General features: G+C 54.7%; 1 protein-coding gene and 1 long non-coding RNA gene across 4 annotated transcripts in view; one reads left to right on the top strand and one right to left on the bottom strand.

Moving 5' to 3' along the window:
- The window catches only part of DHRS3 (dehydrogenase/reductase 3), a 39674-nt gene extending 34893 nt beyond the window's left edge, over positions 1 to 4781 (bottom strand). The window contains exons 1-2 of one of the 2 annotated variants that reach the window (XM_047869895.1): positions 4529 to 4779; positions 4207 to 4356 (exon numbers count right to left, since the gene is read on the bottom strand). In XM_047869895.1, coding sequence (XP_047725851.1) covers positions 4207 to 4356 — 150 coding nt within the window. In that variant the 5' untranslated portion in view covers positions 4529 to 4779. Of the gene's footprint in view, positions 1 to 4206 lie in introns of both variants that reach the window. The other variant, XM_047869894.1, reaches the window with a different exon arrangement.
- A 43-nt stretch (positions 4782 to 4824) lies between these two features.
- On the top strand, positions 4825 to 14190 carry LOC125172199 (uncharacterized). 2 transcript variants are annotated; one of them, XR_007154634.1, is made up of 3 exons: positions 4825 to 6319; positions 10833 to 12149; positions 13730 to 14190. It is a non-coding gene; the product is annotated as an uncharacterized LOC125172199 (long non-coding RNA). The 2 variants fall into 2 exon arrangements; XR_007154633.1 differs by having other exon boundaries at positions 13720 to 14190.
- The last annotated feature ends 391 nt before the right edge of the window (positions 14191 to 14581 follow it).

Raw genomic sequence — 14581 nt, 5'->3', positions numbered from 1 at the left:
CTTCTGGCAAAGTCTGCATTCAAGGTGAGGTTGGAGGGGGAAGGGCCACTGACCTTCATCACCCATTATTGTTTAAAGTTAATTTATTTGAGAGAGAGAGAGAGAGAGAACAAGTGTGCAAGTTGGGGAGGGGCAGAGACAGAGAGGGAGAGAGAGACTCCCAAGTGGGAGTGCGGAGCCCAACGTGGGGCCTGAACTCACGAACCGGGGAGATCACGACCGGAGCCAAAGTTGGACGCTTAACCCACTAAGCCACCCGGGCGTCCCATCCATCATTGTTTACTACTATTTTGTTTACCAGCTATTTTGTTCTGGTGACTCTAGGTCCCACAGGAAGCCCTGTCGGGACCCCTCTCCACTCTTCTTCCTCTTTCCTATTTTTATTTGTACTGGCCTGACTCAGAGTCTGAGATATGACTCCCCCCACCTACCTCCCCAGCTCCCTATCCCAATCCACAGTATTGTCTTTCTTTGCCTCCGGCCTCCTTTCCCCAGTTCCAATGGGGTGCATAGTCTTTGATCAGGTGATATCTTGCACCCGCAGTGACCTTTTCACATCCGGAGTGACCTTGTCACATCCCTTCAGGTTGGAACTCTTGACTCAAATGCTACCTCCTTCCCGAAGCCCTTCTGTGAGCCTCTGTTATAGCTTAACAGTTCCACTGGGCTCCCACTGTGTAGTGTCCCCTCCGCCCCCCACCCATGAATGGGCACCCTAGAACCTCTGAATGTGACCTCATTTGGCAATGAGGTTTTTGGAGATGTAATCAGTTCAGGCTCATTCATTCCTGGCTGAGGCTTCATTACACATTGACTGGTATCCTTATAAAGAGAGGAGAGGACGTAGAGACAGGGACGGAGGGGAAGGCCACACGAGGAGGCAGAGACTGGACAGATCCCACCACAAGCCGAGGAATGCCAGGAGCCACAAGAGCTGGAAGAGGCAAGAAGGAATCTCCCTTAGAGTCCTTAAAGGGAGTGGGGCCCTACTAATCTGTTATGGTGGCCAGAAGAAATGAATGATCTGTGCCCTGACTCTAAACACCTGCCACTGTCTCTGGGTCTTTATTCATCTTTGCTGGGCCCACCCCCTCTCCAGGCTTAGAGCTATACCAAACACCTGCCAGACACCTCAAGCAGGGTCGGTGAACTAGACGGTCATCATGGCACAGATGGGCCCGGGCCTGGCCCAGCACCGGGAATGGGAAGGATATGGGACTGCTGAATGGATGGGAAGGAGAATAGGATTCCCAAAGCCACATAAAGGGCTACTTCCTGGCCAGCTGCTTTAGGGACAAGGCTATCAACCCACATGCTGTAAACTCAATAATAGCCAAGCAAGTACAACTCCAAGCCAGTTCTCACACTACCTCATTGAAAGGGGTGGGGCCCTGACTCCCAGCTCTAGCCGTCCTTCATGGATGGACTGGGTCCGAATTTTTTTGCCCCTGCCTCCCTGGGCCCACCATCACAGCCCAGGGCTTTCATCTAGCTGGAACAGCCACTGCAAACACTTCCAAACAAACAGTCCAGTTCCCCTCCTCCCAGGGCCCCCCTGCTAAAACCCTGTCAAAGTCAAAGACTTGGGAGGCTGTGCCAGCTGACCAGTTAGCCGGATGCGCCCAAGCTCTGTGAATGCTTTCATGGAAAGAATTCCGGGAGAGCACAGAAAATTTAAAAAAGGAGTATAGTGGGAATCACCCACTTGGAGACCCTGACCATGGGCAGCCCTGCCTTGGTTAACCTCAGGATGGCATGGGTAAGAACAGATGTTTCCAGGTGAGGGAACTTCTGACTCCTGGAGCCTTCGTGTCCCTTTAAGAAAAACCCTCGTTTGGGTCACCTTTGTAGCCTAAGGCACACTTCCGCCCACAAATATTGCCAAAGATCATTATGAGAAAAGGGAGCGGGGGGGGGGGGGGGGGGGGGGGGGGGGGGGGGGGGTGCCGCTCTTTCCCAAAGGTAAACGGGCTTCTCTTCTGGATATGCCACTGTTGGGAGAAGCTCTTCCTTCCTTCTTTCTCTTTTGGGGGCCTTCCCCCTCCAGATCTGATCCCACCCAAATCCAGGTTGGAAGGGCTCTCAGAGGCAGCGCACACACTCCTCGGCTCAGCATTGTCCCAAGGCCCTCTCCCTGGCCCCAGATGGACCCAGGCAGATTCCAAATTCCCCACCATGGCGGCAAGCGGAGGGCTCGTTAAAAACCACCTCTAGTAATTGGTCAGACAGTTATTAGTTATAGGGAGCACTCTTGTTCGTCCTGACCGGGCTGATGACTAAACCTAAGCATGAACGGCCCTGGAAGTTTCACGGGCCCCCATGGATCCTGTTTCTGGTGACGGGATACCAATTTGAGACATATTTCTAATTGGCCCTGAGTTTATACCCTGGAAGAGAATGTCCATTCCAAGTAAGGTGGGACAGGGTTCCCAGTGCATGAGCTTGTGGGGCGCCACTCCGCTCTATTTCACTGCCTCCCCCTCCCATGCCATATACTTCTTTAATTTAGGGTTGTTTACACTAGTCAAGTTTCTCCAGATTGACAAAAAGAGTTCTTCGTAAGCCTACTGCAGCCAGTTACAAAAGCAGTAAAAGAGACCAGGACTTGGGCCAGCTAGAAGACTCTGAAGAAAGTTTCTGCGGGATGCAGACATCCAAGGAATGACAATCACACGCGACTGTCCCAGACCCCACATATCTCCACAAGGACACCTTCATCTGCCATCCTGATTCCCCCCCTCCGCCCCTCCCCACCCCTCCACAAAGAGCTTTGGGAGACTTTCGAGGCGGCATCACCCCAAGGCAATGAAACTGCTGAGTACAAGTCTCTTACTTCTCCTTTTTCAGTGTGTCCAAGGGTTAAAAACACTTCCGAACTACCCTTCCAACTGCAAGGTCAAGCAGCTGTCCAAACCACCCAAGGAGAAGCAGGAGCCAGGGACAGCCAACTCCAGCTAGCTGGGCCACCACGGCCCTCCCCTCCCCCACGCGGGCCCGGCAGGGGAAGAGTTAATCGCCATCAGCTTTGGCTGATAGTTCAGGCTCCAAAGTTCAGTCCCAGTCTGAGCCACCCCGGAGGAATTGTAAATCTCAGGGCAGTATTTAACAAAACAAAAGCAACCTGGAATTACATGCAGGTTTGGTTTTCTACAGTACATATTTACTTAATCCCCTAGGTATGTGGCTCCGTGTCAGATCAGCTGGCTTTGCCGGCCCTCCCCCCCCCCCCCCCCCCCCTTGCTCTCAACAGTTGAAGTTTCAAACTAATTCCCTGATTTTGCTCTTCCTCCTCACAGGGCCGGCTTGAGACAGTCTGGCCTGCCAGCCTCCAATCTCTCTCTCTCCTTTGCTCTAGTCACCGGGTGAGTCAGCCTAGCTTGGGTCAGAGTTGGGTGACAGCCGGCTCACCCTCCCCACTCTCGGGCAGCAGGTCTGGGAAAACCAGAGGAAGAGACGGTGTAACCACCAAAAAGCTAAAGACAGCCCTGTGGAGGGGGAGGGCCCTCCCCACAGTGCCACCTCCCCATTTACTGGGGAGGGATCCCCTCTGGGGCTGCATCTGGGGGGGGAGGGGGCACGGTTGAAGGTGAGAACAAGGGCGCTTTATCAGCTGCCATTACCCTTGTCCCCCTCTTTCTAGATTTCCAAATACCTGGGCGTGGGAGTGCATGTCAGGCCTGGCTAGACATCCAAGACCGCTCCCCACCCCCCTTTCAAACCCAAACCAAGTATCCCCTCTCTTCGTGCCTCCAGAGCTGCAGCCGCCCAGGTTGGGGCTGGGAAGCGGGTTGCCAAGGAAAATACGAAGCCAGCTAGCAGGCGGCTCCCAGCTCTACCCAGGAGCGCACACACCCTGCACTCACCAGGGTGGCGGCATCGAGGGGAAGGCGAGGGGGGAAAACACAACACCTTCCTTCGGGAGGGAGGAATGTGGGAAATGGGTGGGTCTCCTAAGTTTCGGGGTGGCGGCGAACGGCCAACCGGCCGCCGATCCCAAAGGAGCGGACCAGCTCCGGACCTGCCAGAAAAGACAGTCTGGTGCCCGGGAAAATTTACAAGGTGAAACTGGCTAGCTCAGCACTCGCGGGTGGCGCCGAGAAGTAGGGTGGCCGGCGACTCCTCTGGGCGCGGGTTCCGGCTGCGGCAGCAGGTGGGCGTCCCCCGCACCTTCGGCCCCCATCCCCTGGAGTCGCCGTGCCCCGGTACCTTTCTGGCGCCGCGTTCTGCGAACTCGCGAGCGAGCTGGCGTCCGATGCCTCTCCCGCCGCCGGTGATGAGGACGTTCTCCCGCGACAGGTCCCGAAGCTTGGCGGGCAGCACCAGTCCGACGGCTGCTTTGGCCACCAGATAGATCATCTGCAGAGGGAACACCACCAACGCGCCCAGCCATTTCCACACCATCCTCCGCGCCGCGGAGACAGGCAGGGGGGGCGAAACTCCCCGGACCGAGCAAAACAGGAATTAAAAAAAGAAAACACCCCAAACAATAATAAATAAACCGAATGAAAGGGGGAGAGAGGCGTCCCACCTGGCCACTGTTGAAATCACCTCTTCCCAAAAGCAAAGCACCGGGTGAGAAAAAAAAAGAAAAAAAAAAAAAAAAAAGAAAAAGAGAGAGAGAAAGAGAGAGAGAGAAAAAAAAAAAAAAGATAAATCCTCCTCGGGAGGAGAAAAACCGTCTGAGAAGGTTGGGACGGTAAGAGGGCTGGAGGGGAAGCCGGAGGTGGAAAGTTCTAACAAGAAGTTTCTTGCCCCAGCAGCCGTTTAGGCTGGGGAATTCTCAGGTAATGTTTACAGGCTGACAGAGGAGTTTAGGCAAGGGGAAAAAAAAAAAGGCACCAACCACACGCACGCACCCTGCTACAGTCCCGCGGTTTCAAAGTGCAAGATTTAAAAAAAAAAAAAAAAAAAAAAAAAAAAGGCCGTTTCCAAATTGTAGCGCCCCCCCCACCCCTTCTCCAGGAAAAAAAAAAAAAAAAAAGTGGTGGGGGGGGAGTGCTTGCAGCTCCCAATTTCAGCCCGCGAAAGTCTCCCGACTCATTGCTATTCTTGGGCTCAGGAAATTGCTTAAACGCGATCTGATTGCCAGCAACGTGCAGGAGAAGTGGGGGGTCCCGGTGTCAGTTTCTTTACGTGCATGGCTCGCCCTGGCGCGCGCTCGCTCTCTCCGGCTCTCTCCCTCCCTCTCCCAGCAGAGGCCGGGAGTTGCCGCTCGATCCGGCTCCCTTTCTCTCCCCTGTTAGCATTTATTGCCTTCTTTTTGTCCTTTCCAACTTGGAGAGGGCCCGGGTGCGGAGCGCGTGTGGATCGGACGCCCTCGTCAGCGCCGCCTTATTCATTCGCTCCCGGGGCAGCAGCGGCGCGGAGCGAGAGGGCTGCCCTTTTTTCCCCCCCATTTTTTAATACCCCATTAAGTCTGATTGACAGTTAAAGTTGCGCGGAGGCTCCACTACCGTTCCTCTGAGTGGCTGCCGCGGGCTCCCCTCCCCCCGCGCAGTGCGGGGCGCGCGCGCGGGCGCGCACCCGGGCTCGCTCCGACCCGCGCTCTCCCGGGCAGGCTTCCCTCTCTGCAAGCCGGGACTTGCCGGCGGTGTCCCTGAGGGCTCGCGGCAGTAACTCGAACACGCTGGAACCGACTCCTGCGAACCGGCTCCCTCCTCGAGACATTCCTCCCGGTCGGGGACGCGGGCTCCCCGAGCTGGGGCGCCCGCGGGCCAGGTGCCGGGTCCTGCGCGCGGGGCAGGCCCGGGGGAGCTCGCGCACGCTTTGATCCAACCAGGTCGACCAGGGGTTATTTCGGGCTCTTTGGTCACCCCCTGCCTCCAGGTAGGACCAGGAAACCACTCCCGCCCTTTGCCCAGACGCCTTCTGTCTTCACTTAGCGTACACTTTCTTAGTCGGCCCGAGTCCTTCTTGTTGCTGGGGGGAAACAGCTGGGGAGCAGGGTTTTGTTTTGAGAGGCGTAGGGAGGGGGGTGGTGGGGGGGGGAGGTGAGCAGGGTAAAGGAACCTCTGCCCCCAAGGTGCCAATAAAATCCCCGTAAGATTAGCTGGGAGCATATTTATTGCTCATCTGGGGTAGAATTACCTTGAGTGACAGCAATTTCTTTAATAACAAAAGCCTGCAAACAAGACGTCCTACACCGGTGCCCCCTGCGCTGTGCAGGCAGCGTCTTCTGTCTATGGGTCTCCTTGGGCCGCCCTAGCCTGGCACCCACCTTGTCACCTCCTGCCCTTCCCCCCCCCGCAGGGAGAATACCTCCTCTGCCGGAGGGTGGGAGCCTGCTATTTAGAGATGTCTGCTGCGGGAAGTCTGGGAGGTGAGTCACGAAAAGGCAGCCCCAGTTAAAAGTGCTGATGGGACTTGCCTCCCACTGCCCCTGACCGTCCCAGGCCAGCAGGGGAGGGGATGAGCCCGGCAACTACCCTGTAATCTGGGACAGTGGTTCCCCAGCGCCAGGCTTGTCCAGGCGAGGAAGCTGGGCCTCACCCCCAGACGTTCTGATTCAGCAGGGCTGGGTGCACTGGAATCCCTGTGTTCCACCTGGTAATTCTGCTGCGAATCCGGTGAGAGAACTGCTTTCAGAAAAGCTGACTCGGGGAGGTGGCGGCTGGGGATTCCACAAAGACCCTCTAGTCCTGGGGAGAGGTTCTGCAGGTGAGGGTCCTCCTTCCCGGGGAGTTGGGAAACTCATCTGGACAGCCACCGGAAGAACAGGAAAGGCTTGGATGAGTGGGGTTGGAGGAGAAATTCTCCTACACTGAGGGTTTATATTCTGACATTTAATCCTCCCATTGACCTTGCAACGGGGGTATTAGTAGCTCCGTTTTCCCGGTTACCCGGCCAGAAACTGCAGGAGGGAGGGATTCCAACATGGACCTGATTTCTCCTCCCACCCCACCCGACTCGGGCACAAGCGGGCGACAGAGGTGGAGGATGACGTTCCCTCCTGTCTCCATTCGACCCTCCACAAGTGTGACAGAAGGGGCGGGCCGTCGCCCTCATTCCCACTCCCAGACTGGGGCTAAAGATAGGACTCTGTCGAAGTGCCTGACACCTCCCACCTTGGAGGTCTGTAAAAATGGAGAAGAAATCCCAACCTGAGAAGAGACCGGCCCTTTCCAGCCGCCGCCACGCCTGGTGTCCGCGGGCCTGTTAATCAATCAGCCCCTGGGAAAGTCTGGAGCTGGAACCCCACCCCCCTCCCCGGACTCCGCCTGTTATCATCCCTTATCCTCGGAACCGCCTAGTGGCCTGCCTGCGACACTGCACCTCCAAGCTGCCCCAGCCAAGGCCTCCCATGTTTCTGCTCACTCCCCAGCTATCCTTTTTCTTCCAGACCTTTCTCCTACGTAGTGGCAACACCCCGAGCCTAAAAGGGCCTTCGAAGATCATAGCCCCACCTCCCCACATGCCTGCTGCTTTATGGAGGAGGAAACTGAGGCACAGAGATGTTAAGCAATTCATAAACACCGTGGCATGTTCACCTATATCCCCTGGTCCCCCACATGTGACCTGCCCCCTTCCGACGCCAGCCCAGCTGGGGGACCACTGGGTTCTGCCTACATTTCCCCTGGGTGTGTCCTTGGGATGGAAGGCAGGCAGTGGGCAGACAGGAGGTTGAGGACTCACGTTGACCTTCTGGGTATCAGGTCCCTCAACACATACTCTCATTTAAGAAAGGAAACGGTCCGCAGAGGTGGGTGTCCTCACACCCATTTGACGCGGGAGGAAACAGGCACAGCAAATCCAAGTGACTCACGAAGGCCACATGGGATGGTGCCCTTTTCTTTCCCAGCTGTCAGCTTTGGGGTGAAATCAGAATGAAAAGGAACAAGTCAGCCGATCCTAAAAGGTGCTGGGGGTTGGCTTATGGCCGGGAAGCAGACAGCTTTTTTCTGCTTGTTTCACCTTCAGGATGTGGATTTTGTGGGCCTGGCATCCCCGTGGGCCTCAGGTTTCTTCTGTCGTCAGCTCCCCCATAGAGGTGTTGTCACCTCCTCTGTAGAGCATCCCCCCCGGGTCCTGAGAAGGATGAGGTTGAAGGGGCACTGGGCTGGGGGGTGTCCAGTCCAGCAGGTGGGCCCAGAGGGTCCCTGTGGCTTGGCTTTGGTGAGAAATGCATGGGCAGGACCCCTTCCTGTCGCCCCCATCCCTTGTCCTTTGCTCTTGGTACCCCTCCTCCCTTGGTTTCCTTGGGGGCAGGGGGTGAGGAATTTAACTTCAGGGCGAAGTTTGAAATTTCACATCCCAGCCCAGGGAGAGGGCCCCACAGTGCCTCCCCTCCACCACCCACCAAAAAAAAAAAAAAAGAAAAGAAAAACGTGAAAGGAGTCTTTGTGGGTTGGATGGAGTGGGGGGTGAGCTGTAGCCTGGAGAACTAACTTTTTCCATGACTCAGCTCTCCTGGCACAGGGCAGGCACAGGAGGTACAGAGACCCAGCAGGGCAGTTTGGGACCCGCCTCCTAGTCCAGAGCCAGCCCCGTGTCAGGGTTAGAGGTGGGCCCCCAGGAGAGCCTCCCCTGAGATCATCAGGGGAACTTGCTGGCCCTGGATAGGCCACGAGGCTGTAACCATCTCCCCCCGCCTCACTGCCCACTGTGTCCCCTATTTTTTACTTATTGGCATCCCCAGTGCCAAGCACATGAATGTTCATGGCACTTTCCTTTGCACCACCTCAACTGAGAAACTGGAAAAATAAATGGGCATCAAGCCTTGCCTTTTATTTGCGAGACTCAGAGAAGTTAAGAAAGTCACCCAAGATCGCACAGCTAGGAGATGGAGTTGGGACTTGAACCCTGGTCAAATGCTCTAAGTTCTGTCTACTTTATCCAGGGATGTCTCTCAGAACGTGTAGGACTCCCTGGGGTGCTGGTCAAAATACAGATTCCTGGGCTTCCAGCCTAGACTAGTAGGGTCAGGGCCCACGAGTGTGCATGCAGGCCAGGCAGGAGATTGTTGGGCACCCAATGGTTGAGAACCTTCCAGGGCTGTCCCTCCGTGGCCCCTTTGGTACTTACAGCCCCTGCATGAAGGTCTCCCCACCTCTTCCACCGCCGTGCAAGCCCTTCCCTCCTCGGCACTTAGGCTGCATCATGGTGTTAAGCCCTCCCTCATGGGCTGTTCTGGGTTGATCCTTCTTGTCAGCTCGAGATACCTATTGGGAGAAAACGGAAGCCAGAGGGACGGAAGGGCTTTCACTCACCTATTCAGTCCATCCACCAGCCAGCCAACCGTCACGGAGTCCCCTACCTGGGCTGCCGCTGATGGGACGGGAGGCAGGGGAAGGGGTGCGTCAGAGAGGAGCAGCTTGGGTTCAAGTCCCAGCTCCTCCAGCGCCCCCATCTCGAGCTTCCTCATTTGTCAAGGGTGGGTAATAATGAGCATAGAATGAGATCCTCCTAAAATCCCCTACCAGGAGCTCAGTGAGTGCCAGCTCTTGTTTTCATGGCACGGTCCCTGCTTGTCAGGGCCTTTTAATCTTGCTAAGGAGTCAGCCTGGCCACATGCAGAGAAACATTTTGTGGGGTTCCAGAGCAGGGCTTCTGGAACATCTCGCCAGGCTGGGCACGCCCTCATTTGACCCTGTCACCTTCCATCCCCATAGCTGCCAACACTCTTTCTCCAAGACCTTTTCTCTCCGGCCAAGTAACCTACCTATTTATCTGGCAATGTTTCCTTTAACTCATGTGCTATTTTTTTTTCCAGGAAACTTCCTAGCTGCCCCCCGAGTCCCCAGTGTCCTTGCCTTAAGCCAAGGCTTGACCTCCGTGTTTCCCTCCCTCCTACACTGTACCTGGTTCCACACACCAGGACTCTCACACCAGACTGGGAGCTTCTCAGGGGTAGAGGCTGGACTGCCTTGGGGGGTGTGTGACCCATGCAGTGGCACTGGGTCCCCAGTGAGGTCAGTGTTCTGCTGTCACCATCTTGAAACTGGTACTTAAAAAAAAAAAAAAAGAAATGTTGATTTATTTTTGAGAGAGGGAGAGAGAGTGAGCAGGGGAGGGACAGAGAGAGGTGGAGACAGAAGATCCGAAGCGAGCTCTGTCTGGCAGCAGAGAGCCCGATGCGGGGCTCGTGAGATCATGACCTGAGGGGAATTCGGATGCTCAACCGACTGAGCCACCCAGGCGCCCTGAAAATGGTCATTTTTTAACTTGTGTGATTTCTAAGCGAAGTTGTACCTTCTCTCCCCCAGTAAAGAAACCGAGTCACTGACACGAAGCCTCGGGAGGAAAGTTAGTGAAATATTTCAAATGTCTCTCCATTCATTCACTCACTCACTCACTCACTCACTCACTCACTCACCAGCTATTTATTGAGCAGTTACTGTGTGCCAGGCCCAGTTCTAGATGTTGGAGAGACAGCAGTAAGGACGTGAAGGTCCCTGCCCCCACGGGGCGGGCATTCTGGCATCGCTAGGAGGTGAAGTGTGCCAGGAAGAATATACACAGGGTAGGGGACGGAGAGGTGAGAGTGGGCAGGGGTCCGAGTGATGGCGGTAGGTTGAGCAGTTGTTCATGGGGGCTGGCCAGGGAAGGCCCTGCTGAGGCGACGCTGAGGCAGAGACCTGAGTGGAGTGGGGTGTGAGACCACGGAACTGCAGGGGAGGAACAGGAATTACCCCGGCAGGAGGGTGCTTGGTGGGCTGGAGCAGCCAGAGGAGAGGGTGGGGAGAGGGGGTGGGTGGCTGGGGTTAGCTCCCCTGGGGTCTCCACGCGCAGTGTGATCTTGGACCAGCAGCGTCAGCATCACCCGGACGTGTGAGAAATGCAGAGTCCCAGGCCTCACCCTGGACCTCCTGAATCAGATTCTGCGTTTTATTTAGAGTGGTCCCCAGGTGCTTTTTGTGAACATTGAAGTTTGAGAAGTGCAAGGTGGTGTCCCTCAAGCCGGTGTGACAGGAGCAGAGGGGAGAAGCCCCGGCTTCTGGGTCCAGAACAGCCCACAGGAACCAGGAGCAGGTGCGGAGACAGCAGGGGGGAGGCCGTGTGGGATGGGCAGGGGAGAGACGGGCAAGTAGTGACACCAGCAAGCTCTCTCCTGGGAACGCCCAGCTCGGGGGCCTCCCGGGAGGTCCCTTCCTCCTCCAAGGGACACTCCTTTTGAGTGGGATTTTAACAGCGATAACTCGACACACACACACACACACACACACACACACACACACACACACACACACAGCTTTATCTGACCATTGGCGACTTTGCCCTGAGCAGAACAAGCTGGCAGTGTTGAATGAGGGGGTGGGATTTGGAGAACCTTGTGGTCTAGTGGAAACCAGTGTCCCAAGCAGTATAAGAGGGGCTAAATTGTGGGGGGGGGGGCATCTTGGTGGAGACGGCCACGTGGGAGGACGTGAGCCGTGTGAGGGGGTGCGGACCAGGGGTACTTGTCCAGCCAAAGGAAACAGGAGAAAACAGCTTTCAGTAAACTCCCTGTGGGGAGGGGGACACTTGGTCTGCAAAGGCTGGAGACGTTAAAAAACTAATACCCACCCCCCCGCCAACCCCCGCCCACTTCTAACACTGAACATTTGCCAGGAGGGCCCATTTTCTCCCTGGTGAGGCCTAGCCAATGGGACTGGGTACATATATATAAAAAAATCAAAACCAAAAACCCAAAACGGATAGAATGGTTTCTTTCATCCGTGAAAACCCGTCCCCCACAGGTGAGTATTTTCCATGGAACTCCTCCTTCCCAGGGCCGGGATCTGCTCGCCCAGGCAGGCTTTCCTGGTGGGTTCTGTGGGCTCCATGCGAGTGGACGCTGGGGCAGGCCGTGTTTATTCTGGCTGCTGGGACTGGGTGGAGACCCAGGCCGCAGCCAAGGCCGGGAACGTGGCAGGAACACAGACGGGGTGGGGTGGGGTGGGGGTGAAACCTGAGAAATCTTGGGCCGAAGCCAGGAGGGCACCCAGTGGTTGTCACCTGCCTCCAGGCCAGTCACACAATCCTAACTCAGGGCGTGGAGTGTAAGGTGTGAGGATGGCTGGACCCAAGCTCTGCCACTTCGTAGCTGTGTGAGTTTGGGCAAGCGATTTGCCTTTCTGAGCCTTTGTGTTCTCATCCCTAAAGTGGAAATTCTACCACCTACAGAGATGATGTCTTTGAAGGGCTTGGCATCTGACGGGAAAAGATGCTCGGTGGGTGTTCTTTTCCTTTCTTCTGGCTACATGTCCTCAAGGAACTCACTGGGGTGGGGTGGAGTGGGTGAAGAATCTGAGAGTCTGAGCGAGAGGGGCACTCGCCAGGGGGGAGGTCAAGAGGGCCTGGAGGGGGTGGGGGGGAGGGGGGATCCCTGAGCAGTAGGGTATAAAAAGCCTTCCCTGGCACTAGAGTGGGCCCAGAGCTAGTGCCATAGGAGTGCTCAATCCTTACCCCGGGCCAGGAGTCAGCAAACCTTTTCCATAGAGGGCTCTGTGGACCATACGGGTCTCCGTTGCAACAACTTGACTCTGCTGTTGTAGTAATAGACATGGAAATGGACAAGATGTAAATGAGCAATAGGTAAATAGGCAACATGTGAATAGATAATATGTCAAGAGCTATAGATGTGCCCTCTCTGATGATCGTGGCCGTGTGCCAATAAAACTTTTATTTATGGACGCTGCCATTTGAGTTTTGCATAATTCGCAGGTCACGAAGTATCATTCTTTGTTCTGATTACTTTTTTTAAACGTTTTTACTTATTCTTGAGAGACAGAGTGTGAGTAGGGGAGGGGCAGAGAGAGAGAGGGAGACATAGAATCCCAAGCAGACTCTAGGCTCTGAGCTGTCAGTACAGACCCCGACTTGGGGCTCAAACTCACCACCTGTGAGATCATGACCTGAGCCCAAGTCAGACACTGAACCAACTGAGCCACCCCGGCACCCCTGATTACTCTTTAATGTAAGAACCAGGGACACCTGGGTGGCTCAGAGGCCTCAGTGTCCAACTTCGGCTCAGGTCTTTAAAAAAAAGTTTATTCATTTTGAGAAAGAGAGGGGAGAAGGGGTGGAGACAGAGGCAGAGACAGAACTCAGAGCCTGACACAGGGCTCAAACTCATAAACTGTGACATCTTGAGCTGAGCTGAAACCAAGAGTTGGATGCTTAACCGGCTGAGCCACCCAGGTGCCCCTCTGCCATTTATTATGAGAGCTGTCTTTAATTAATTGATGACAAAGACAGCCCGTTCCCTGCCTTCAGGAGACAGACCCCTTGGCTTTGCATGGACGTCCCAGATGCCTCAGGCACCTGCCTCCTGCCACGTCTGGCTTACTGTCTCTCAGAGGACGGGGACACAGGGCTCCGTTCTGGCAGCTCTGGTTCCACTGTTGAAAAGCCCTTGTTGGGGCAAGGATTTCAGGGTCGTTTTGGAGTTTGCTCTTACCAGTTTATAAAAACGAGTAGAGAGGGGCGCCTGGGTGGCTCAGGCGGTTAAGCGTCTGACTCTTGACTTTGGTTCAAGTCATGATCTCATTCATGGTTCTTGGTTTTGAGGCCCGCATCGGGTTCTGCACTGGTGTGGTGGAGCCTGCTTGGGATTCTCTCTCCCTCGCTCTCTGCCCCTCCCTCTCTCTCTGTCTCTCTCTCAAACTGAATTAAAAAATAAACCTAAAGAAAGACTAGAGAAATAGACAAACGGAAGTGCATACATTCATAACGTAAAGATTATGTCTCTTAAATGTCAGAAACTTAATAATTATCATTATTATTTTACTTTTCCCCGAGCACTTACCAGACCCCAGGTCCCCATGCTTCATGTGGATTACCTCACTTCGCCATCACAAGCCACCAGCTGATGGGGTACGGTCATCATCCCCATTTAACAGATGAGGAAACTGAGGCCCACGTAAGAGGAGCAGCTGGTCCAGACTGTGCGGTTTTGAGTGGTGTTGCTGAAACACAGACGGGATAATCAGATCTTCTGGGCTTCGGCGAATCTGTAGCCCAGTCAGGCGCTTGTTGAAGCGTTCGTAGTTACGTGGAACGGTTGCGTGGGCAATTACGAAGGAAAACAGCAACCATCCGCCCACTCCCCAGTCAGATGTACAATATTGGCAATATACTCCCTCGTTTAAAATTTAGTCTAGGGGCGCCTGGGTGGCTCAGTCGGTTAAGCGTCCGACTTCAGCACAGGCCATGATCTCACGGTCCGTGAGTTCGAGCCCCGCATCGGGCTCTGTGCTGACAGCTTGGAGCCTGGAGCCTGCTTCAGATTCTGTGTCTCCCTCTCTCTCTGACCCTTCCCTGTTCATGCTCTGTCTCTCTCTGTCTCAAAAATAAATAAACGTTAAAAAAAATTTAGTCTAATAAGCAGGACATAATTGGGAATTTTATACTTTTTTTTCAAGCTCTCTGGGAAGAGAAGCCTGTTTTCCCACAGTTATGGCAGTAACCCCTTTAAAGTGTTGGGACACAAATTTGTATCAGCAGCATGACCCCACTTTGGGAAAGAAAAAGCCTAAAGTACATGTTCATATTTATTTAGTTAACCATTTGGTCGGGATTTACTGGGTGTCGGGCAGTATACGAAATGCCTCCTATTCGTTGCACTTAATCTCATTTAATCCAAATGGCTCCTTTGAGGAAG

The sequence above is a fragment of the Prionailurus viverrinus genome, chromosome C1 (genome assembly GCF_022837055.1).
Source record: "Prionailurus viverrinus isolate Anna chromosome C1, UM_Priviv_1.0, whole genome shotgun sequence".
In the NCBI taxonomy this organism is placed as follows: Eukaryota; Metazoa; Chordata; class Mammalia; order Carnivora; family Felidae; genus Prionailurus; species Prionailurus viverrinus.
Note: the sequence above shows the minus strand (reverse complement) of the source record. Positions and strands in the feature narration are given on the sequence as shown.